Genomic DNA, 24,498 nt, shown 5'->3' on the forward strand with positions numbered 1-24,498 from the left:
AAACAAAATTTAATAAACAATGCCACAATATGTAAAAGACACATGTAAATACAGTATACAAGTAGAGGTGAAATCAAAACTATTACAGCAAAACAGTGTCCCTGAGATCTATGGGCACAATAATAAACAGACCATATTCCATGCTCCTGTTCTGCTGATTGTCTGATCACCAGAACAAGATGGCTTAGGTCTTCACCTATAGCAGCCGCCTTTCCCTTAGAGCTTTATACGCTCACAGGTACTCAGATGCCCCCAGTACTTAACTCCAGGCGTAGTGTGAGTTGGTAATACAGGTCCGTAGCGGCAGGCCAGGAGGCTGAATAGAAGGCAGCGGATAGTCACACGATAGCCGAGGTCAAGGGTCACAGGCAAGCACGGTAGTCAATAAACACGCCAAGGGTCAGGGTCACAGGCTAAGAAGCGAAGTCCAAGGTACAGGCCAAAGGGTCAGGGTCACGGGCAAACAGGAGAGGTCCAAAGTACAGGCAGAAGGTCACAACAGTAGATCCAATAGCAGAGTATCCACAGGAACTGGGTCCAACAGACAAGACAGGAGCAGGTCAGTAAACTGGTAAGTAAGCGCTATAACCGGCAGGGAGACTAAGCCCTCCCTGCCTAATATACTGGCACCAACCAATCAGAGCTCAGCCCTGTAATTATCAACAGGCCCCAGTTAATTAAATAAGTCACTGTTTGGTGCACTCGGTGTCCGGCCGTTGCCTTGGCAATGGTCGGGGCCGAGAAACCGGATGTGACGCCCCGGTCATCATGGAGACCGCCGGGACGTCGGCGAGAAGCAGAGAGTCGCGGCGGTGCCCGTGGCCACCACGGCTCCTAACAGTTCCGAGAATTTTGTTAAGGTTGAAATAGTTCCATAATGGTGGTCACGCTAATAGAAAATCTGATAGTAAGATAGAGTAAAGGACACAGTCCCAATATTTGTGGTACACTCCAGTGGATTAGTCATGAGTGCCGTGTTTAGGTGGCATCAGTTCCCAGTGGAGGACAGGTGTCCATTTCTTTTGGAGTGGTGCTAGGTCGTTACTAGTCAGGGGGTAGGGCCATGTGCTCCAGCGTGGAGCGCACTTGGCTATATCCGGAAATGGTTGTGATGGCCGACCGGTTTCGTCACAGACATGTGACATCTTCAAGGCTTGTACTATTGGCCCATAGATCTCATGGACATTGTTTTGCTGTAATAATTTTTATTTCATTTCTACTTGTATACTGTATTTACATATGTGTCTTTTACATATTGTGCCGTTGTTTATTAAATTTTGTTTCATCCTATATGTCAAACCAGCTATACCTCATTGGTAAGCTTAGTCCCCGTCCAGACATCTCAACTTCCCATCAGGGACACATACGCAGTCACCAACACAAGTCAGGCCTGTGTTAATCTGAGCACTGAATCATTTTGCTATTCTAAGTCACATGTTTATGATATTGCTGTTCAATGCGGACACTGTCATTATAACACATTTACTGCTTGGTGGTAATGATACCTTTACCAGAGTCTTATCATCTGTGAAACACTGAAGTTATGCGGTACAGTGATAACATGTACAATTTCCATTTTATATTTAACTGTAAAATGAACATGTACATAGCAGCTAGGGGCAATTTACAAAAGATCAAAGTTGAAGTACAAAAATGTGATAGCTTATTGTGCTTAAATCTCCTTTCCTCCTAAAATATGAAGGTAAAGCCTTTGGTCTGATGGAATCCAGAGAGAAAATAGTACAAAACATTTTTTCTATGTTATTAAAAGAACATAATCAGAGTGAAAAAGAATATAAAAAACATTTAAATGTTTGAGGAGCATAGCAAGTTCAAAATAAAGTGTCTTTTAAGAGTTTGTTTTTATTGATGCCCTTTCATTTACTTATGTATAATAAACAGGGGTCTTATATTATATGGGAACCTCATGAGTGACATTAATTATTACCTCTGTTTCATAACGGAACGTAAATGCCGATAGGTGCAGCATTTTGTATAAAAATGGTTTGCGCATGCCCAGAACCGACTATGGTTAACTGTTTACATAATCATGGAGCCCAAAAATTTGGGAGGAGAAATTATCAGGATAAATGAGCCCAAGCCAGTTAGTTTTGGAGTTAATTATAATATATTGTACATAGTTCCTATCCTGCTATTTTAACTCTATTATTTTTTTAATACATTTGACTAATCCTTTTATTGCATCATGACCATACTTACCAACTTTATGATGTTCAATTCCGGGAGCCTGCGGAGGAGGTGGGCGTGATGGGGGCGGGGCTCCAAAATGCGCGTCATTTTGGACCCGCCCCCATGACGTAACGAAACACAGCGATTCACCGGGAATAGCAGCGTTTGGGACCTAATTCTATCCACTTCACTAAGAAGTGGGCAGAATTCTCCAGATGCGAGAGATTGCCACATTCTCCCGGGAGTCCGTGAGCCTCTCGCAAAATGTGGGAGTCTCGCAGACATTCCGGGAGCGTTGGCAAGTATGATTATGACATTCTCCCATATAAAATAATAAGACTTGTTATGTGACAGATATTAGTTCATTTCTGCTGTGTTTTGCTGTAAAGTACCATGTTTAGCTTAGTAAGATGAGACTGCGACTTTATAGTGCAAATCCACTTTACTAACAGGACATCTAACTATGCTCAGTAATCGGACTGTATACAATGAACAGATCTGTTGTATTATTTCATATAGGAATTTGAGTGAAACACAAAAAACTTATTATACATAAAAAAAATGCAGGTAAAAACACACATTAATACAACCAATTTATGATTTTCTCATGTCTGTTCTCTAATTGCTTATAGGAAGATGGACAGACCTGCAACCAGTTTCCAAATGCAGTTCGTTTGTAAATAAATTCTTGTTTTCAACCTTTAGATAACCTTAGATTACTGGAATGCACATGTCATTTCCTCCTGCGACTTTCACAAAATACACAATATTTTTTCTTTCTGGCCTTCTTATGTACTTGTATGTTGCCCTCTGCAGCTCTACTGTAAGAAAGTAGCCTTGTATTGAATCTCAGGGCAATGTCATATTATTGTGTAATACTGACTTGTTCTGCAATACATCTACGTAGATACACATGGCCTGCAGCAAAGTGTCCCAGGAAATTGCATTGTATTATAGCAAACATTAGCACATACTTGCCAACTCTCCAGGAATGTCCGGGAGACTCCCGCATTTTGCGAGTCTCACGGACTCCCGGGAGAGTGTGGCAATCTCCCACATCTGGCAGAATTCTGCCCACTTGGGCAGAATTAGGTCCAAAACACCGCTATTCACCGGGAAATGGCGCAAATTTTGGAGCCCCGCCCCCATCACGCCCACCTCGCAGGCTCCCGGAAGCCAACTTCAGCAAGTTGGCAAGTATGCATTAGCAAGTGATGGGAAAGCACCGTGGCACAGTAGTTAGTGTTGCTGTCTCACAGTGCTGGGTCCATTGGTTCAATTCCTACCGTGGCCCTATCTGTGTGAAGTTTGTATGTTCTCTCCATATTTCCATGGGTTTCCTCTGGGTGGTCCAGTTGCCCACAGTCAAAAAACATACTGGTATCTTAATTGGCTTCTAACAAAACACAAACCTGTGTCTGTGTGATAGCGAATCTGGAATCTAGGCTTCGATGGGGCAGTGACTGAATCTTGATTCTTTACTGAATCATTTTCTTTACCGTGTTGTGTAATATAAACAATAATAACAAGTATGTAAGCAAACACTTAACTACATCTATTAACCACTGTTACAGTGTTTGTTTTGCCCTAAAAATAGTGTAAATAGCCATATTTGGTGAAAATTGGCCAGATATAGACTGGTCTATTTGTTATATCTATTAAAACAAATATTGATTTTTTAATTCTATGAAGCTATTTTTAGCCAAGGAAAAACGATTCAAAATGCATGCAGCAGTGCCATCTAGTGGTCAAAACCTTAAAATAAATTACCAGTACCATGAATGACATAATTAATGAGTTGATACTGTCAGCAAATAATTACTTCTATTAAAAGCATTTTTCTTTTACTGATTTGTACTATGTTTTTAAATAAGAGTTATAAGAAGAACATGTACATTCCAAGGCTGTGGCATACATATTTATATATTATCTATTAACAAGCAGAAAATTATTTATAAAGCAATAGTAGAGGGCATCTCTAGCAAGATAAAGTCCACATAGTGACTACACAGAGTGAATTCAGTCTGTCAATTCACTAGAAACTAGAATTCCTAGTTGATTTTGACCTAGATTATCATATTATCATCATACTGTTTCAATCCACAAAATAGCTGCCTACCCTGTACATTAACCTTAAAGTGTGACTTTTCACTTCTTTTAAGTGTGTTTCCTAACTTGCCTGTATGTAAGCTTAGAATAAACTGTCCTACCCGTGCCTGTGACAAGGCCACTCAACACCCTGCAGCTATACTCCAATAGTAGCACAGAAATGGCTTTATTTTGCATCGTTCACTATTATTAATATAGGGCCGAATGTAGAGTCAGACGCAAGTCCAACTCGTAAAGTGGAAAAAATGACTTTGGCTACTGTGCATGCACAGTAGTCAAGAATCTGTCTCAGTGTGTACTAAGACTGAGACAAATCTCCCCCTTGCACCTCTCTACGTTTGGAGAGGCAGAACTACCTTCCCTACATTTTTTTTTGAGGGCCTGATCTCCCTAGGGAATCCAGCCCTGTGCTGACCAGCTGACTGGGGCTGGTTTATCATTATAGCAGGGGGACCTCACACTGCAGGTTTCCCTGCTACAGTGCCAGCAGCCCAGGCTGGCAAAGCTTAATGCTGTAGTGTAATAGTAAAATCATGGGGACCCAACACTACCCCCCACCCACCCCGACCGCCTGATCTTGCTACTACCAGCCTTGGCTGGCAGAACTAGGGTTGGTTAAATTCTTTGCGGGGTAAAGGGGGTATGCTGGTTTTTATTTTACATTTATTTATTTAATGATTTATCTGCCTTACGGGGTCCAATGCGACTGATACACTTAAGTGTATCAATTGCAGTGGCCCATAAGGCAGATAAAGAGGTGTGTCTGTGCAATTTGCATAGTATTCTGAGTTGCACAACTCTGAACCCTATTTAAATTATGGGATGCAATCAACACTTACAATTTAAGTGTAAATTGCATCCAACTCTACATCAGGCCCATAGTGTGTATTTATTGACAGTGGCAAAAGACATCATACACCAGAGGTGCTCAAACCCAGCCCTCCAGATCAACCAACAGGTCATGTTTTCAGGATTTCTGTCTGTAGAAATATATGGCATAATTGCTGACCCAGGAAAATAGATTATCTCACCTGTGCATGATTAAAGAAATCCTGAAAGCATGAACAGTTGGTAGCTCTTGAGGGCTGAGTTTGGGTACTTCTGACAGCAGAGCCGTAACTAGACATTTTAGTGCCCTGTGCGAAACAGAACACTGGTGCCCTCCCCCTTCCCCACAATATACCTTTATGGGAGTAGATGATGCCTCTCAGCGGTTAAGCATCAGCGGTGTCTTCCGCCTGATGGTGTGTTATGCTCTGTTGCTGCTTAGACAGATCCTGGAATATTGTGGTCCTGTTTGGAAAAGAGATTGTTATTACTCACCTCCTGCAAAGTTGAGCAGTGAGTGAAGAATATAGGTCTCCCTCCCCACAACCAGACAGATATTAAATCAGTAGTTTTTTCTGTTTAAAAACAGGCCTCCTTCCACCCAATCAGCTCCAGAATATAATTAATAGCATTTACAGTTAATGTCTATTTCCCTCCATATAGCCCCGACTTCAAATTAACAGCACCCACGTTTCATAAATAAGCCTCCCAGTCCCATTAAATAACATTCCCATTTAATAAACAGACATAGCCCACGCAACAGCCCATACATTAAATTAGTAGCACTCCCATATAATTAATAGACATACTTCACCCCTCACCAGCTCTCACCATTAAATTAATAGCATCCCAATTTAATGAACCAAATGCCTATTTCCCTCACCAGCCCCAAAATCAAATAATGGGTTACAAATTTCCCCATATTTAATAGTAATTATTATTATATAATTAATATATTACTGATTTTTTTATATTACTTATGTTATTATACTATGCATCATATATTTATGTACTCCAAACCCCTGCATCTCCCACTATTCTCTCCAGACCCCCCACCCCCCACCCCACCTCCAGACTCCCTTCACTCCAAACCCATCACTCCTTCTCTCCAGACACCCTCCTCACTCCTTCTCTCCATACACCCATTCACTCCAGACACCTTTCTCTCCAGACCTCTCACCAGCCCTTTCTCACAGACCTCTCTCTCAAACCCCCTCTCACAGCCAACTCACATCAGACCCCTCGCTCCAGACCCCTCTCTCCAGACCCCTCTCACAGCCAACTCTCACCAGACCCATCTCTCCAGACCCCTCTCTCCAGACCCCTCTCACAGCCCCCTCTCTCCAGACCCCTCTCTCCAGACCCCTTTCTCACAGACTCTTCTCTCCAGACCCCTCTCTCCAGACCCCTTTCTCACAGACCCCTTTCTCACAGAACCCTCTCTCCAGAACCCTTTCTCACAGACCCCTCTCTCCAGACCCCTCTCTCCAGACCCCTTTCTCACAGACTCTTCTCTCCAGAACCCTCTCTCCAGACCCCTTTCTCACAGAACCCTCTCTCCAGAACCCTTTCTTTCTCACAGACCCCTCTCTCCAGACCCCTCTCTCACAGACCCCTTTCTCACAGACCTCTCTCTCCAGACCCCTCTCACCAGACCTCTCTCACAGTCCCCTCTCTCCAGACCCCTCTCACAGCCCCCTCACCCCGCTTCTCTCCTCTCCTGCCCCCTCTTCTCACCAGCACAGCAGTGTTTTACTTACCGTACTTCTTCTGTCATCTTCTTCCTTCAGTAACGGCTCCTCGTCGCCTGTGTTCTGACAGCATCCTGACGTCATTATTTGTACGTTAGGACGCTGCAGGAGCAGGAAGCCGGCACCCTGCTCCTTGCGCTGCTGTCTTCAATGGGCAAAGTAAGCAGGACTAGATTGCCACTCCATCGGGGATGTAACGGGCGGACGGGTGTTGCGCCTCTACTAGGCTTTGCGCCCTGGGTGACCGCACCGCCGTCGTTACGGCTCTGTCTGACAGTCACTGTAAACACTTCTCTGAATGGCAGCAATCATTTTTCAGAGACTGTGCTGTTAACAGTTGACTAAATACATTTTGACTGTTTACACAAGATCCTTCAATCTATTTAGGTGAGAGTCCTTTCCAGAGTAATATTAGATGATACCAATATACTAAAAGCAATTGCTTACATTGAGGGTCAACACTACACATTTGGGATTACATTTAAAATAAAAGAAAGGGGTTTTGCCTGAACAGCAACTGAATGAATAACTCACATTACAAATGATAAAGGCAATCACTTTCTGGAGATCCAAACAGTTTGGTAATGATAAAACTGCCACTAGATAACAGATGTATAAATAATCTGATGAGGTTTTCAGCTCTAACTTTCATTATACACCAACTACATACTACAATATAAACAAATGCATTAATTTCTATTAAGCGGACTAAAATGAATAGTTCTATTTCTTGTGATTTACTGCTGCAAGCTGTGTTGTGCTGGTGTTAATTTGCTGTTTAGAGTTTTATATACTGATTCAGTAGTTTGTCGTAATAGTATACCATTCTGCTATATAAAAAGAAGATTTACTCATCCTGTCTCTACTATTCATCCCACAATTGCCACAAGTTTAATAAATGACATTTTAATGCTGGGTAGCTGTGTTAATGCTCCGTATTCACAGGACACGATATACTCTAAATGCATGCCATATGCACTGGTCATGATATAATTCAATGTTCTTGTAAGGTCTTTTAAAAAATGACATCAAGTAAATTTCTATTTAGATAAAAATAAAACAGAATAAGAAAACAAATTGAATAATTGCTCTATACTTAGAGTACAAGGGAAGTGGTACTTAGCATTTGGTTTATATTAGGAATAGCCATATATTTAATTATAAATAATGAATAATATTTAAATTGGAAAAGTTTGTCAACTATGAAAATGCAGCACCCTATTAGAATCACACAGAAATTTGCTTAATTATAACAATACACTGTGGTATAATAATATGATTCTATTTATTTATGAAATTATTAAAATGAATGTATTCAGTAATACATAATTAACTAATTCAATTGGTAAGTTGGTATAGTTGAGTGTAAAGAAATTACTCCTCGATAATAACATGAATATTCTAGTCACAATGACAATGGACATGTGTATTTGTGTCTGTGTCCAGTTCTGAATCTGTAAGCTATTGAGTGAACACGCCATTACTGTACTTGTCCTAAGTTAGTAGGCCCCTCCCCTCACCCGCTCTGCCTCTCCCTGCACAAGCAGGCATAAGTGCCAGAATCACGCAAATCGCATTGGCGCATAAGTCTGCAGCCACTTTTCTGGGCATGTAAGAGACACTACAAAACTGGCATAGTACTATCTCGGGATCAGACCCATAGTGACTGAGAAAAATATAGTCGTGATTATCAATAATGTTGCTCCATGATCGTGACAAACTCATCCAAAGAACTGTCAACACCAAAATAAAGAAAGCACTCAAAGCATGATTGTAATTGTGAATATTATTACTCCATGATCATTGGAAGCTATCATAAAGACTGTCTGTAAAATATTGATAATCAATTATCATTGCTTCATAAGCCTGTGAATAGACAAAAGAAACATTGTTGGACAGTGAACTGTACTCTTCCCATAAACCTTTGCAGGAAAACCTGGAACTTAACAAAACGCTAAAATATGATATGGAGTATGATAGCAAAAGTCTACACAGACATCTTCAATCGGGCTGGAAGCAAGCAACATGGATTCGTCCACCAACCACTCTCAATCACCTCCACGTGGCTCCCAGGTAGCTGCGTCCCAGGTTGCCGCGACTTCTCCTGTCAAAGAGCAGTTAGAACTATCCCAGATCATGGGCATGCTCCGGACGTTGCCAACCAAACAAGAGGTCCCCTCCAAAAAAGACTTTGAGACGTTGGAGACCAGACTGAAGGAGGTGGTCCGCCACGAGGTGGCCACTCTTCAAGCAGACTTGGCACACCTGGGGCACAGGCTGGTGCCTCTGGAGGAGAGCAAAGAGGCAGAGGAAAGCCGATTTACTATCCTTGAATCCACAGTGTCGGCACAGGGAAAGGCTTTACAGTGGATGCACTATAAGATGGATGACATGGACATTCGTGGCCGCAGAAATAACTTGAGGATAAGGGGCTTACCTGAGGATGTTCCTATACAAGGTCTGGTGGACGCCCTTACAAAAATATTCAACGAAGTACTAGAGATGCCACCAGATAATGTCATCACCTTTGATAGAGCACACAGGGCATTGCGCCCAAGAGGGGCCCCTTCGGAAAGACCTAGGGATATCATCTGCCGCTTACATTACTTCACACAAAAAGATGAGATTTTGCATATGCCACTGCCTCCCTTTCGCTATTACACATGGGACACAGTAGAGTTGCCTTGCAGACAGGCTATTTGCTTTTCAGGTCCCTTTGGCTCTCCCTCTTGTTGCACTACCCCCTCTTCTTCTCTCCCTCCCGGTATTTGTTTCCACAGGTGGACTGTGTTCGACTGTCAAGAGAATGGTCGTAAAGCCTCTGAAAGGAAGGATCAGTTTTCCTGTGGTCTGTGTGGCATGGACCGCTCCGTGCCTTTTCATTGTTTTACCTCTGAGGGGTCGGGTGGTGGGGAGGGGGCCGCTCCCTGAGGCCAGTCGTTAGTCAAAACATTTGTAAAGTTAGGTTAGTTAAAAGCATAGCCAATGTTTTGTTCACCTGTATCAGTTTCGGATATGTTAGGTGTCACTCACCGGACCGTGAGTGCCTCTGCTCTTGTGCGTGGTTCTCTCTCCTTCCTGCCGGCGCCTGTCCTGAGCCGCGGCCGTCCGCCATCTTGATAGGACTGCGCATGTGCAGGATCCCTGAACTCTTATGACCTTGCTTTTAACTTAATTGGTGGATCAATCACCTCTCCCTATTTAAGGCACCTGTGGCCTTTGTATCGTTGCCTGATCTTGATTCTCACTCCCTGTGAGTCTCTGAAGGTGTTCCCTGTGTCCTGCTCGTGTCTTCTGTTTCCTGCTGGATTACCTGCTCTGCTCATTGGCGGTTCCCATACCCGCTACAGCCTCCCAGCTCTCCTGCTGTGTCTGCACCAGGACAAGCCTCTCTACTCAGCGGCGGTATGCATACTTGTTATTGACTATTAGCTGTTATCCTGCATATCTGCTTTGGACAAGCCTCTCTACTCAGCAGCGGTATACATACCCGCTATAGACTATTAGCTGTTACCCTGCATATCTGTTTGGACAAGCTTCTCTGCTCTCCAGCTGTATACATACAGCCATAGACTATTACTATTACTCTACTTATCCGCACCTGGACAACTCCTCACCTCCTCGCAGTGGTACAACTTGCTATCCGCAGACCACTGACTTCCCCGTTACCTACCTGCACCTGGACAAGTCTTCCCATCACAGCAGTGGTACAACTTGCTATCCACAGACCACTGATTCCTCTGCTACCTACCTGCACCTGGACAAGTCTTCTAATCACAGCAGTGGTACAACTTGCTATCCGCAGACCACTGACTCTCCCGTTACCTTCCACTAATACTAAGCAGTGGTCGTCCGAGGCCCTTCAAGCCTTTCACTTCCTCAAAAAGGCGTTCTCTACCGCTCCTGTTCTTCGACAGCCTGACGTGACCCTTCCTTTCTTCCTGGAAGTAGATGCCTCTAATGTTGGTCTAGGGGCCATTCTATCCCAAAGATCGGAGCAACAGAAATTCCATCCCTGTGCCTTCTACTCTCGAGGTCTTCTACCTGCAGAAAAAAACTATACTATCGGGGATAAGGAGTTGTTGGCCATAAAAGTGGCGTTAGAGGAATGGTGATATCTGCTGGAAGGGGCTCTTCACCCTGTAACTATTTTTACTGATCACAAAAACCTTCTATACTTGCAGTCAGCTCAATGCTTGAATCCTCGTCAAGCAAGATGGTCACTTTTCTTTTCCCGATTTGAGCTTATCATAACCTTCAAACCAGCTTCAAAGAATAGAAAAGCAGATGCCTTATCTCGGGCGTTTGTAGCTTCCTCTGACACTGAGGATTGTTCTGATCATCCCATATTGGATCCCAAATGTGTGACTCTGGCCACTTCTTCCACCAAGGTGCTACCATTTGGGAAAACCCTTGTGCCACCGCCTCTACGGAAAAAAATATTATCGTGGTATCATTCTTCCCGTTTTTCTGGACATTTGGGAGAACGAAAGACATTAGAAATCCTTTCTCGGAGCTACTGGTGGCCCTCTATTAGGAGAGATGTCAAGGAATTTGTGGCCGCTTGTGAGGTTTGCTCTCAATTTAAAACCCCCTGCAGAACACCGGTAGGACTACTTCAACCACTACCCATTCCCTCCAAACCATGGACCCATATTAGTATGGACTTTGTCACCGATCTTCCTCGCAGCAAAAGATGCAATACCATCTGGGTAGTGGTGGATAGATTTTCTAAGATGGCCCATTTTGTTCCTTTGACTGGATTACCTTCCTCATCTACTTTGGCTGACCATTTCATCAAGGAGATCTTTCGGATTCATGGCTGTCCATCTGAGATTGTTTCAGATAGAGGAGTGCAGTTTGTCTCCAGATTCTGGCGAGCCCTTTGCAAGACCTTGGGTATCCGACTGTCACTATCATCCTCCTACCACCCTCAATCAAATAGACAGACCGAGAGAGTCAACCAAGATCTTGAGACTTTCATAAGAATGTTCTCCTCAGCCAACCAAGACAATTGGGTAGATTTACTTCCATGAGCTGAATTCGCCCACAACAATATGTATCACGAGTCATCTTCAAAAACTCCATTCTTTGTGGTATACGGTCACCATCCGTTTCTCCCAGAATTTCCTGCCCTCCCTCCCACCCAAGTTCCTGCGGTGAAGAATTTATGTCAGAGTTTCAAAACTATCTGGTCTCAGGTTAAATCCTGCCTGAAGAAGACATCTGCCAGATACAAGTGTTTTGCTGATAAAAAGAGGCAAGCTATTCCACCACTTAAAATTTGAGACCGCGTATGGCTTTCTACCAAAAATATTCGCCTGAAGGTTCCGTCCATGAAGTTCGCTCCCCGTTTCATTGGCCCATATAAAATCACTCAGGTGATAAATCCGGTGTGCTTCAAATTACTATTACCTAAGAACCTTCGTATCTCCAACGCCTTCCATGTGTCATTACTCAAGCCTCTTATCATCAACCGTTTCTCTGTTCCTCCTTCAGGACCTCGGCCAGTACAAGTTCATCAGGAGGAGGAGTTCGAAATTACCCATATTCTGGATGCCAAAATTTCGCGAGGAGTTCTTCACTTCCTAGTGCATTGGAAGGGCTTTGGTCCAGAGGAGCGTTCTTGGATCCGTGCAGATAATCTCAATGCTCTAGCTCTTCTAAAGAGATTTTACTCCAAATTTCCGGGCAAACCCGGTTCCAAGGGTTCTGTACCCACCTTTAAAAAGGGGGGTACTGTCACTCACCAGACCGTGAGTGCCTCTGCTCTTGTGCGTGGTTCTCTCTCCTTCCTGCCGGCGCCTGTCCTGAGCCACGGCCGTCCGCCATCTTGATAGGACTGCGCATGTGCAGGATCCCTGAACTCTTATGACCTTGCTTTTAACTTAATTGGTGGATCAATCACCTCTCCCTATTTAAGGCACCTGTGGCCTTTGTATCATTGCCTGATCTTGATTCTCACTCCCTGTTAGTCTCTGAAGGTGTTCCCTGTGTCCTGCTCGTGTCTTCAGTTTCCTGCTGGATTACCTGCTCTGCTCATCGGCGGTTCCCATACCCGCTACAGACTCCTAGCTCTCCTGATCGTGTCTTCTGTTTCCTGCTGGATTACCTGCTCTGCTCATCGGCGGTTCCCATACCCGCTACAGCCTTTCAGCTCTCCTGCTGTGTCTGCACCAGGACAAGCCTCTCTACTCAGCGGCGGTATGCATACTTGTTATTGACTATTAGCTGTTATCCTGCATATCTGCTTTGGACAAGCCTCTCTACTCAGCAGCGGTATACTTACCCGCTATAGACTATTAGCTGTTACCCTGCATATCTGTTTGGACAAGCTTCTCTGTTCTCCAGCTGTATACATACAGCCATAGACTATTACTATTACTCTACTTATCCGCACCTGGACAACTCCTCACCTCCTCGCAGTGGTACAACTTGCTATCCGCAGACCACTGACTTCCCCGCTACCTACCTGCACCTGGACAAGTCTTCCCATCACAGCAGTGGTACAACTTGCTATCCGCAGACCACTGACTCCTCCGCTACCTACCTGCACCTGGACAAGTCTTCCCATCACAGCAGTGGTACAACTTGCTATCTGCAGACCACTGACTTCCCCGCTACCTACCTGCACCTGGACAAGTTTTCCCATCACAGCAGTGGTACAACTTGCTATCCGCAGACCACTGACTCTCCCGCTACCTACCTGCACCTGGACAAGTCTTCTCATCACAGCAGTGGTACAACTTGCTATCCGCAGACCACTGACTCTCCCGTTACCTTCCTTCACCTATTCACGTCCGCCCGGCTCATCTTAGTTGATACCTGCCTCTGCACTATAGTTGCAAGTCGCTGACTTTCCTACCAATATAGCTGCGAGTCGCTGACTCCTATTTACTCCATTGACATTCTCTCTCCACCTGCTGTTGTATAACGTTCCTACTATTCACCCTACTGCCCAAAGGATCGCTGTGTAAACCCCGCCCCTCTGGTAAGCATTATCATCTGGTGAATCCTGGGTAGAACGCATAGGGACCGTGACATTAGGTTACACATTATTCCTGTAATAAGTTGAAATAGCAGTACAGAAGAAGTCTATTACAAAGTTGTCACTGACATTATATCCCCCCAGTACGCCCTGAACCGCAAGAGTTTTTCCGAGGCCTGAGGGATATTTGGTCCCTCTTGTTTCCCCGGAGCGATTTGTTATTTCTGTTTAAAGTACCAAAAGGTTATTTTCAAATGTTATTACTATCTGCATTTTCTCTCCCCATGTCCCTCCTTCCCAACCCCCTCTTTCCCTCCCCCCACCCTATCCCACTTCCATTGTTTTGGACCACATGGAAACACATCCCACAGAACAGTAGCTCTACCAGCATGTACTCTTCTCGCAAAATAGATGACAAGGGATAAACTTAAATGTATGACCCTTAATGTTAAGGGTCTCAATATACCAGAGAAGAGATCTAGGTTAATAAGGGATCTCATAGCAGCAAAAATAGATGTGGCTTTTCTACAAGAGACACATTTTAAGCTGGGCGCGGAACCGAGCCTTCGTAGCCAACAATACCCACACAGTTTCACCTGCAATAATCCTGATGGCAAAACACTAGGGGTAGCTATTCTTCTTTCCAGACGACTGCAGATTAAAGATATTGTAACTCACAAGTTGCAAGCGGGTAGAGGCTTAACATTGACTTGAAAATTTTTTGACCAGCCCTTTACCTTGGTGACCCTATATGTGCCTAATAATAATCAACCTGTTTTCCTAGAAGCCATTCTGGACAAAGTGGATCCGTTGAGGGAAGGTATTCTCGTGCTAGGAGGAGACTTCAATTGGGTGCTTCATCCTGCCGTCGATGCCTCTTCCGGGTTGACCAGGTATTCTGGTAAACTTTACCACAAGGTGAGACGTACCATACATGGACACCAGCTGGTCGACACATGGAGATTCAAACACCCTACAGAAAGAGATTATACTTTCTTCTCCCACCCCCACAATATATACTCACGATTAGACTACTTTTTCTTATCACACAACCACCTAGACCTGGTAAGGGAAGCAACAATAGACCAAGTCACATGGTCAGACCATGCCCCAGTATACTTATCTCTTTCACTACCCCAACCTGGTCATAAAACATTTACTTGGAGGTTAAATGAGCTCCTGATTCAGGAGAACTACAGTAAAACACAAATTGAGACAGCACTGGATTGACTATATAATACTTAACGACATATCAAAAATCTCACTATGGGAGGCCCACAAATGCGTTATTAGGGGAAAGATGATTCAATTAGGTACATTTATGAAAAAAGAAAAGATAGCTTACCGAGATCTACTCTTGCAAAAAATCAAATCCCTTGAAATGAGGCACAAAGTCTCTAAAGAATCAGAAACTCTGGCTGAATTGGCGGAGGTGAGAAAGACCCTCAATAGGCTGATGTTGGGTAAGATACAGCTGGACTATCGCAAATGCCGAAATAAATTCTTCCAGTGGGGTGATAAACCCGGAAAGCTTTTGGCCCGAGCCCTTCGAGCTCAGAGGGCTCAGCTTTATATATCACACATCAAATTAGACATCGGGAAACTCTGCATCACCTCCTCAGACATAACTAGGACGTTCCACGCATATTACTCAAATCTTTATAACCTTAATAAGAAGATATTGCTGGCGGAACGCTCTGCTAACCAGGAACGCATAGCGAACTACCTTGAGAGGGTTCAATTTCCCAAACTAGACACAGACGTCATACAATTGCTGGAGGCCCCTTTCACCCCCGAGGAACTAGAGGAAGCAATAAAAACAATACCCTCAGGGAAGAGTCCTGGTCCAGACGGTTTTACAATATCCTTTTGTAAAACCTTTAAAGCCAAATTGATACCGCTCATGCTCCAGGCCTTCAATGCGATTTCGGCCCAAACTCACTTTTCACACCAATCCTTGTCGGCCCATATCACAGTATTGCCTAAAGAATGGAAAGACCCAGCTCTTTGCTCAAGCTATAGGCCAATATCTTTGCTTAATGTGGACATCAAATTATACGCCAAGCTCATAACAAACAGAATGAAACCACTCCTGCCTAAAATTATCCACTCAGACTAGGTAGGCTTTGTCCCAGGGCGCGAAGCTAGCGACAACACTACTAAAATAATTGATTTGATCCAGCATGCCACATTCACCAAATCTTCCACCGTTTTACTATCTACAGATGCGGAGAAAGCCTTCGACAGAGTGGATTGGGATTTCATACAGGGAACACTTAGTCATTTGGGTCTGGAGCGAGTGGGGTTGGCGAGAATTCAAACGTTGTACACTCATCCAACGGCAAGAGTTAGAATTAATGGGGACTTATCAGAACCCTTTAATATAGCTAATGGAACGAGGCAGGGCTGTCCCCTTTCTCCCATGATTTTCATCCTATGTATGGAGGCACTCGCGCGATCTATTAGAGCAAACCCAGACATTTCAGGGGTCCGGGTGGTAGAGAGGGAATTCAAACTAGCCCTCTTTGCAGATGACCTCCTAGCCATCCTCACGAATCCGACCGTCTCAATTCCGAACCTGGTGTCGGAATTTCGTGGTTTTGGAGAATTATCTCACTTTAAAATTAATTATTCAAAGTCAGTGGCCCTTAATATTTCCTCCCCACCCAACATAATTGAAGGTCTGAAGTCGGCTTTTCCCTTTGTCTGGCACCCCACGCAGCTCAAGTATCTGGGGGTGATCATAAACAAAGACAATTCAAAATTATACGCGGATAACTTCCTACCTATTACTGCGACCATACGCGCCAATCTGAGGGATTGGCTTCAGAAGGACTTTTCCCTGATAGGTAGAGTTAATGTCGTCAAAATGAACTTACTCCCGAGAGTGTTATACCTACTACACACGCTACCAATTCAGGTTCCCACCTCATGGTTCAATGAGCTACATAAGGCCATTAGACATTTTGTTTGGAGGGATAGGAGACCTCGCTTCAGACATGACATATTATATAAACGCAAATGTGATGGTGGTCTGCAGCTTCCACATTTTTCAACATATTACGACGCTGTCATGCTGAACAGAGTTCTAGACTGGTTACGAGGAGGAGGGGACAGACAGTGGGTCTGGATTGAGGATTATGCTTTAAAGACAGCGATTGATCTTGTTCTATGGCAGCCTTCTCTTCCCATTGTTAAACACCCAAATATATATCCCCCACCCTGGCCAGATGGTCAAAGCTGCATCATATCCCAAACATCTCCACAAAGCACTCACCCTTGACGGCACTTTTTGATAACCCGGACTTTCCACCCGGCTTATCGAGACAGTCATTTCAACATTGGATCCAGGCAGGGATAACCCGTGTCGGCCAGCTGGTGGGCAGGTCTGGGGTCATACCCTTTGCTGAGATACAGGCAAAGTGGGGTCTACCTAATGTGGAAATTTGGAGACATATCCAGTTGAGACACTTTGCCTGCTCCAGGGGAATTCGTGAGGAGGCTGGCAGGACTCGCACACAGTTTGAGGCCCTTTGCACTGCAGCACACCGCCCTAGGCATACCCTATCATCTATTTATAAGATATTGATCGAACAATCATCCAAAGCGCTACCTAAATTCACAAGGGACTGGGAGCGGGAGTTAGACATAATCATACCGGAAACAGAATGGGGGAACATATTTCAGCGTACCCATGTTAGTTCAATCAGTGTGAGAGTGGTTGAAACTTATTTCAAGGTACTGACTAGGTGGTACCGTTGTCCCAGTCTCCTAGCAAAAATGATTCCCGGGGTCTCAGATATATGCTGGAGATGTCAGGGAGCTTTGGGCACTCCACTACATATCTGGTGGGATTGCCCGGTAATCAGACCCTTTTGGGATACGGTCATTCTCATCTCCAAAACGATTGTGGGACCTGAACTACCAAATAGCCCAAGGTTCTGGCTACTTAACGACACTAATATGCCAGTCTACAAATATAAAAAGTCCTTGGTAAAGTATCTTAATGGCCCTGCAAAGGCGGTGATACCGGTACACTGGAGGTCACCACTGGTACCTACCATAAAAGAATGGTTTACACGGATAGATTTCTATATGGTAATGGATGAAATCATTTATGCGGCAGAGGACAAAAATAGAGCATTTTACATACTGTGGTCGGAATGGATTGAGTTTAAAAATAAAGTGTTGTTCGCTCAGTGGAATGTATGAAGCTTACCACATACCCCCTCTCTCTCCCATACCCACCCTCCCCCCTCCTTTCTTCTACCTCTTTACCTCCTTTTTTTCACAATTATTTCACCCTATTTTATCGTATTTTCTCCTTTGAGAAAAATTAAGCAAATGTACCCCACCATGGGTGAAAACGCAACTGCTGAAGTGTAATGTAAAGTTTGAAGTATTGGAATTTTGAGCTAATGTTATTGCATATACTTGTATACGATGTTAAACTTCAATAAAAACAGATTATATAAAAATAAAAAAAAAAGTGACAATCACATAAAAAAAAGTGCAATAAATAAAAAAATTCAAAAGTGCTGAGTTGTTACGGCCCCAGCCTCATGGGCTATTATAAAAATGTTCCTGCCCAGCCGTAAGGCCGGACCAAAAGCATTCCCTGCTCTTCCTTCAGAGCTCTCCCAGGTCAGGAATATTTTTAGGCCTTCTTGCATGCACTGCATTTTTGAGATCTCCTCAAAGGTTTTCAAGAGTATTCAAGCCTGGTGACTGTGGGCCCTCACAGAATCTTAATCTTCCATCCCTGTAAGTATTTCACTGTTGATTTTGATGTTTGGACTGTTGTTTTACCGTCATATCAAACCTCTCTTTGGCTTCACTGACTCTGGGACATTAGCTTCTAGGATTTATTGATATTTAGTTGACCCAATTCTTTCTTCCACCCAGGCAATAATTTCTGCACCACTGGCAGCTACACAACCCCGAAGCTTTATAAATCCACCCAATGCTTTATGATTGGCAAGATGTTGTTTTTTCTCCAGATGTAACTTTTGCAGTTGTGGACTAAAAGTTACATTTTTGTTTTATCATCCTCGCCTCTTTGTTCAAAAATATTTCTGGCTAATCCAAGTGTTGTTTTGGCATACTTCAGACTTTTGTTATGAGGTCGAAAGAAAGTTTTCTTTCTTTGATGCATGCACTGTGAACCACTACTGTGATTTCAGCTTTCTGCAGGTCCTTGGCAGCAATATGTGGGTTCAACTTTACATCTCTGTTGAGCAGTTCTGAGATTTTTCTGTCTTCCAGAACGCAACAGTTCCCCTTAACTTCTGTTTCTGACAGCGAAGATTCTATGCTGGAAGTGTTTAGATATCTTTTTATCACCTACCCTGCTTTCCAACACTTCATTATTTTTATTTTAACTCAACAGACAGCTGCTAAGAGTAGCTTATGCTTGTTGTGATTAAGCACATCATCATGGGAGAATAGTAGCACCAGTGTATTTATTCATCTCTAGAAATGTTTTTATTGGGTTCAATTTAAGCCATCAAGTTTTGAGGCCTTAAAACATGTTAATAAAGCAACTGAAAGGGTGTTTGCACTCTACTTTTGACTGGGGTGCTCAATCTTTTGTATACAATGGTATATTGCAGGTGCTGGACATCGAACTATATATGATTGCATGAGGTTAGCTGGGTCTGATGAGCACAATATTAACTTGTATGTAATAAGGCATATACTGACTATTTACTTCTTTGCTATACCACTAATAGCCTGATTTAGAGTTCCACACACAAAAATACACTCTGTTTAAATGCACATCAAAAGAAAAAGAAACTTCAAATTTTATGTAAGTTGCACTTCTGGCACCCTACACCTTGAGAGGTGGATAAGGGGAGTGCGATTTATTTACAGTAAAAAGGGCAAACATATTTTTGGATTACTATAGCACAGAAGAAAAGAAGATACACTTTGGCATTTTCCCAATGACTGCCAGTGCTTGCTGGATCCATGAACTCAATGTTTTCTAACTTGTATGCAGTACTCTGGCCCCCACAGCACAGGGGAACAGGAAAAGTAACAGTGCAATTTGGTACTGGGTGGAATTGCCCTTGGAGGGAGGGCTGCCTTGGCTCCTGTCTCCATTCTCCTAGATAATTTGCCCCATGCTGTTACAGTGTGACCAACCCAGCCTGGTGCTGGGTGCTACTCTTGGTCTTTGTTCCCCTTACTATCAGTAAACAGCCCAGACTACAAGCACTAGTGTTCGCTACATTTTTTTTCTTGGGGGAGGGGAGAGTGGGTGTTATGTTTTAATTTAACTTTTCAATTAGGCAGCTTAACTTGATGATGGCTTCCATATATTTACCATGGCAATTCAACATGCTCTTAAAGTATACTTACACAGTATTTTGAACAACTTTTGAAGGGAAATTAAACAATTAGTGAAATCATAGAGATGAGATACATATTGCCTGGACTGACCTGTCTGCTTCACCATTGTAGAAAAAGTAGGCAAAATCTTGAAGAATGATTGCAATTATAAATCAATCTCGTCTACAAATCTAAAATCAAGCTTTGTGTGTTCTGGGGCTTTCAATAGAGATAGGCTGACTCTAAAAAAAACCTTTACAGCATCAGTACATTTAAGGAGTTCACACCCAGGTTAAAATATATACAACACATCCAGAGGAGAAAGTTTCCTGTGAAAGAGAAGCTTTAATCACATAAATTTGTGTTTTTCTAGTCTAATTAAATACACAATAGTTCCAAAAATGCTAGTGTGACTATGGTCTAACATGTGTCATGCACCAAGATGCAGATGTTCAAAATCATTTATATTCTTGCTTACCAAATCCCCAATGCAAAAGGGGGACCGGTAGAAAATAATATAGTAATAAAAATCCAGGAGGAAAAGGCCACTCCTCATTTAAGCTGTCACTTGCCACTTTAAAGCATTCCACATGCAACTGTAATTTGCTGCTAATTTCTACTAAATGATTGCACAGAAACAATCACAGAACCTCTTTTTCTGATGATTTGTTTTTCATCTGTATTATTAAACTAATGATAAAAGGTTGAGAAATATGTTTGTAGAAGGAACACTTAAAACACATTGTGCCATCAGCAAGTTTAATGTATGCACGGCCCAATAAATGGCAGATGTTTTGCTTTAAGTGTGCTCTACACTAAAAACACATGGACTAAAGAAATTACACAAAGGCATAGGCTGGAATGTTTTAAAAGCATATCTATGTAGCAGTATGTTTTATAAAGCCAAAAAAGGCCCAAACAGCAAATGATGCTCCTTTAGGATTCAAAGTGTGATACCTCCTTGTTGAGCGAACAAATGTAAAACAGACATGTTGGCAGGCTGATATTTTTCAATCACAGAGATGATCTTTTGAATGGAATGTGAAGTTTGTCCATTCTGTATGTTGTCAGTGGTTTCTTGATTCTATAACAATGTTATATCTGTGGGAAAACATGTAGACTTGAGGGAGTGTTATGTGACACTTTTCAATGCCCATTTCATAAGCCAAAAGTGTTGATAATTCTGTATAGTATAGATCCATTACCTTTCCAATGTCCACCTTATGAATTTTGTTTATTCACCCATCCCAGATAGTTGCCTATATTTTTTCAAATATTTTCCCAGGACTCTTTGCTGCTCAACCAGGTCATCTTCGAATGTTGTGTTAAGAGCACCATCATGTCATGTTTACTAAATGTGATAATTGTGGCATTTTTGCATTTTAACTACTTTTCAATTGATGATTACTTCTAAAGCATAGAGATTTAAACTAAATGGTAAGAATTGCATCTAATGTGTAGAAAACTAGGAATGTTATTGTGCAATTAGTCAATGGTGAAAAATAAAAATATTTTCAAGGGGAAATCAGAAATTAGGGACAGCTGTCCACTATAATTCCCATATATGTATAATGGGGGACACTCTCCTTTTCAACGTCCACCATTTCTCTCAGAGCATCCCTTTAGAAATTGAACCTCCACCACCACAATGTCCTGCTGTCCCTTCATTTCTGTAATATATGGAGAGTTGAGCACCTAACTCAATAGTGCTTTGTATAGATACATATTTTTCATGTTTCCAACCAACAGAGATGAATGGGGTGCCAGGGAAGGTATCATTTTCTAAAATGTAAATTAATTGTTAAATTGTTAACCACATTTACTTCTGTGCCTAAGGCAAAATAACAAAAATTAAGTCACCCTATACAAGCTTTGGCCAAGCAGGTAAGAAAACCTAATCTATAATGTTAATGCAGAACATGTTTTCACATAATTTACTATCCCCTGGAAGTTATTTTTGGACACAATTTACATCTCACTTTCTAAACTTCAAGGCATATTTTTTTTCACTGACACTACCCTATTGCATTATGTAATCACAGCCAAAGCTTCCATCAGATATTTAAAGTTAGGTGGTTATAGTATTAACCTGTCACGCGCATGACTCTCCAGCTCCCTTACTGGGGACCAGTGCAAAAGTCTGTCCTCCTCAATTGGGCTTCTTGGCAGTGGTGACGGGTTCTCCGCTTCTGATGGAGGCCACCATCTTGGATTGCATTGTTTATCTTCTCCTATTTCACTGCATTGGTTGATTGATTACCACCACTCCTCCTCATTCAACTGTCTATTTAAAGCACCTGTTCTGGCAATATGGTGCTAGATACTCATGTCCTGTTAGCCTGCCTGCTGCTGGTTTGTTCTGGATCCTGTTTCCCTGTTTCTTTGAGAATCTTGGTACTCAGCTTCCTGGTGTAATACTGGTGCCCTGTATTCGGTGCTTCTCAGCAAGTCCTGGTATCCAGCGTCCTCTGCTTTTCTGATATCTCCTCTTGCCAGTGAACATCCATCTCACCAGTCAGTCTCACCTGTACCCATCCTGAGAACTGCAACCTCCATGGCGCCAGCAGCGAATAACAAACCTCCTTGTAGGGGGGAGTCCCTGGCGAAAACCTTCACCACATTAAGACGCGGATCTTTGAAGGGTGGAGCCAAATCAAGCACATTGTGAGAATCCTACCACTTCTATGTGTTCCATGACATACCCAGACAATTTGAGCTACAAGCAGAGGTCTTCATTCAGTTTTACACAGCAGATGTTTTTCTTATATATAAATATATTTATATTTTATTTATTACATTTATAAAGGTTACACTCTACATTTTGAAAAAAAACTACCAAGAGAAGTTTGTTAACAGTGTGGCTGGAGAGACAAGATTCTAGAGGTTGGTGTGGTTATAAAATCATGGGTTCGTGATCATTTTTCTTAGGGCTTGGAAGGAGATGTAGCAGAAAACAGAGTTACAACAGTCATTGATTATTCTACAGCACCAACGATGTAAATAGTTACAAATAGCTGATTACTACAAGGAGACAAAATAGTTCCTAGGCTATGTAACCTGTGTCCTTGTGTTTCTGTGGTATGCTCCCTGTTGTACCTCTAGTTGTACGTTACAGATAAGTAATTTTGTTATGTTTATCCTGTGTACACTGAATGAAGCTGAATTCTTGTTCTGCAACTATGTCCATCTGTTCTCATTTGCAAGTAACTGTAATTTATAGATCAGTAGTCTAACAATGACTAAATTCCTTCTGATAAGCTTGCCAATGGGGCCTAATCAGAAGCTTACACAATAACTGTTTGCACGAATGTCATTTAGTGAATTTAGCTCTGTTGCACAACAAAAGTTGATACGACACAAGGATATATTACCATGTACTGCCACTAGCTGGATCAACCATATATTTTATATGAAATACAGTACTTATATAATTTACTTATCATATTATTACTTACTGACATTATTTCTGTAACACTGCAACAATGTTTTGTATTTAGCACCTACCTGATATGGGACAATGCTTCCATGTGCTGTTCCCCAACGTTTTGCTTCAATTCCTCCATTAAGGAAGTTTGCAGCTATGTGAGTCAAGCAAGCCACCTGGACCAAAGAAACATAAAGATTACTAATAGATTGGGATTAACTTTCTAAACAGTTTTGTTTAACCCATAAATAATGTCAATTTGTATGTTTCCTGTGGCAGTAAAATACATATGGGCTGTGTGATATGAAATGAAAGCAACTTTGCAGTTTAGACCTACTTGAAGCACAAAAGAGAAGATGCTTTCTATTTTACAATCATTAAGCCATTTCGGTGGAAAGACTGTGCTGTGGAATTAAGTCTGGCCATTGCCCATTCTATGCTCCGTGAAGCTGTGGAATGTTCCCATCAAAACAACAGGACACGCTCATGTTTCTTTCCTTGTTCAACTTCCTGTGCCAATGGTGAAAAAACGAGGTTCCATATGTCAAAACGATCATTAAACGGTGAGCAAATGCTGGTTCATTGGCCATCATCATGAATTTCAAACACCTGTTTGAATTTATTTGCCATTTCTTCTCTTGCAAAGTGATAGTACTGCTCTACAAGGAGCCAGTCTCCATACAGGGCTATTTTTGAATTCTGCTCATAAAATGGATGAGTCAATTTATTTCCCCAAATATTGCACTTTTTTAAAAATAAATCTCATTATGTAATAATGATATAGTGTTAATGTATCATGTTGGTGTTTTCGGATTGTTCTGACCTCTGCTTGGACTCTTGTTACACTCTGGATCGCTGCCTGTTCTGACCACACC

General features: G+C 42.5%; 1 protein-coding gene across 1 annotated transcript in view; it reads right to left on the reverse strand.

Annotated features, from left to right (window-relative positions):
- Positions 1 to 24,498, reverse strand: part of SUGCT (succinyl-CoA:glutarate-CoA transferase) — a 732,650-nt gene that overhangs the window by 585,693 nt on the left and 122,459 nt on the right. The window contains exon 9 of the mRNA XM_075211279.1: positions 23,704 to 23,799. Coding sequence (XP_075067380.1) covers positions 23,704 to 23,799 — 96 coding nt within the window. The remainder of the gene's footprint in view (positions 1 to 23,703; positions 23,800 to 24,498) is intronic.

Source organism: Mixophyes fleayi, chromosome 5 (genome assembly GCF_038048845.1).
Source record: "Mixophyes fleayi isolate aMixFle1 chromosome 5, aMixFle1.hap1, whole genome shotgun sequence".
NCBI classification, from domain to species: domain Eukaryota; kingdom Metazoa; phylum Chordata; class Amphibia; order Anura; family Limnodynastidae; genus Mixophyes; species Mixophyes fleayi.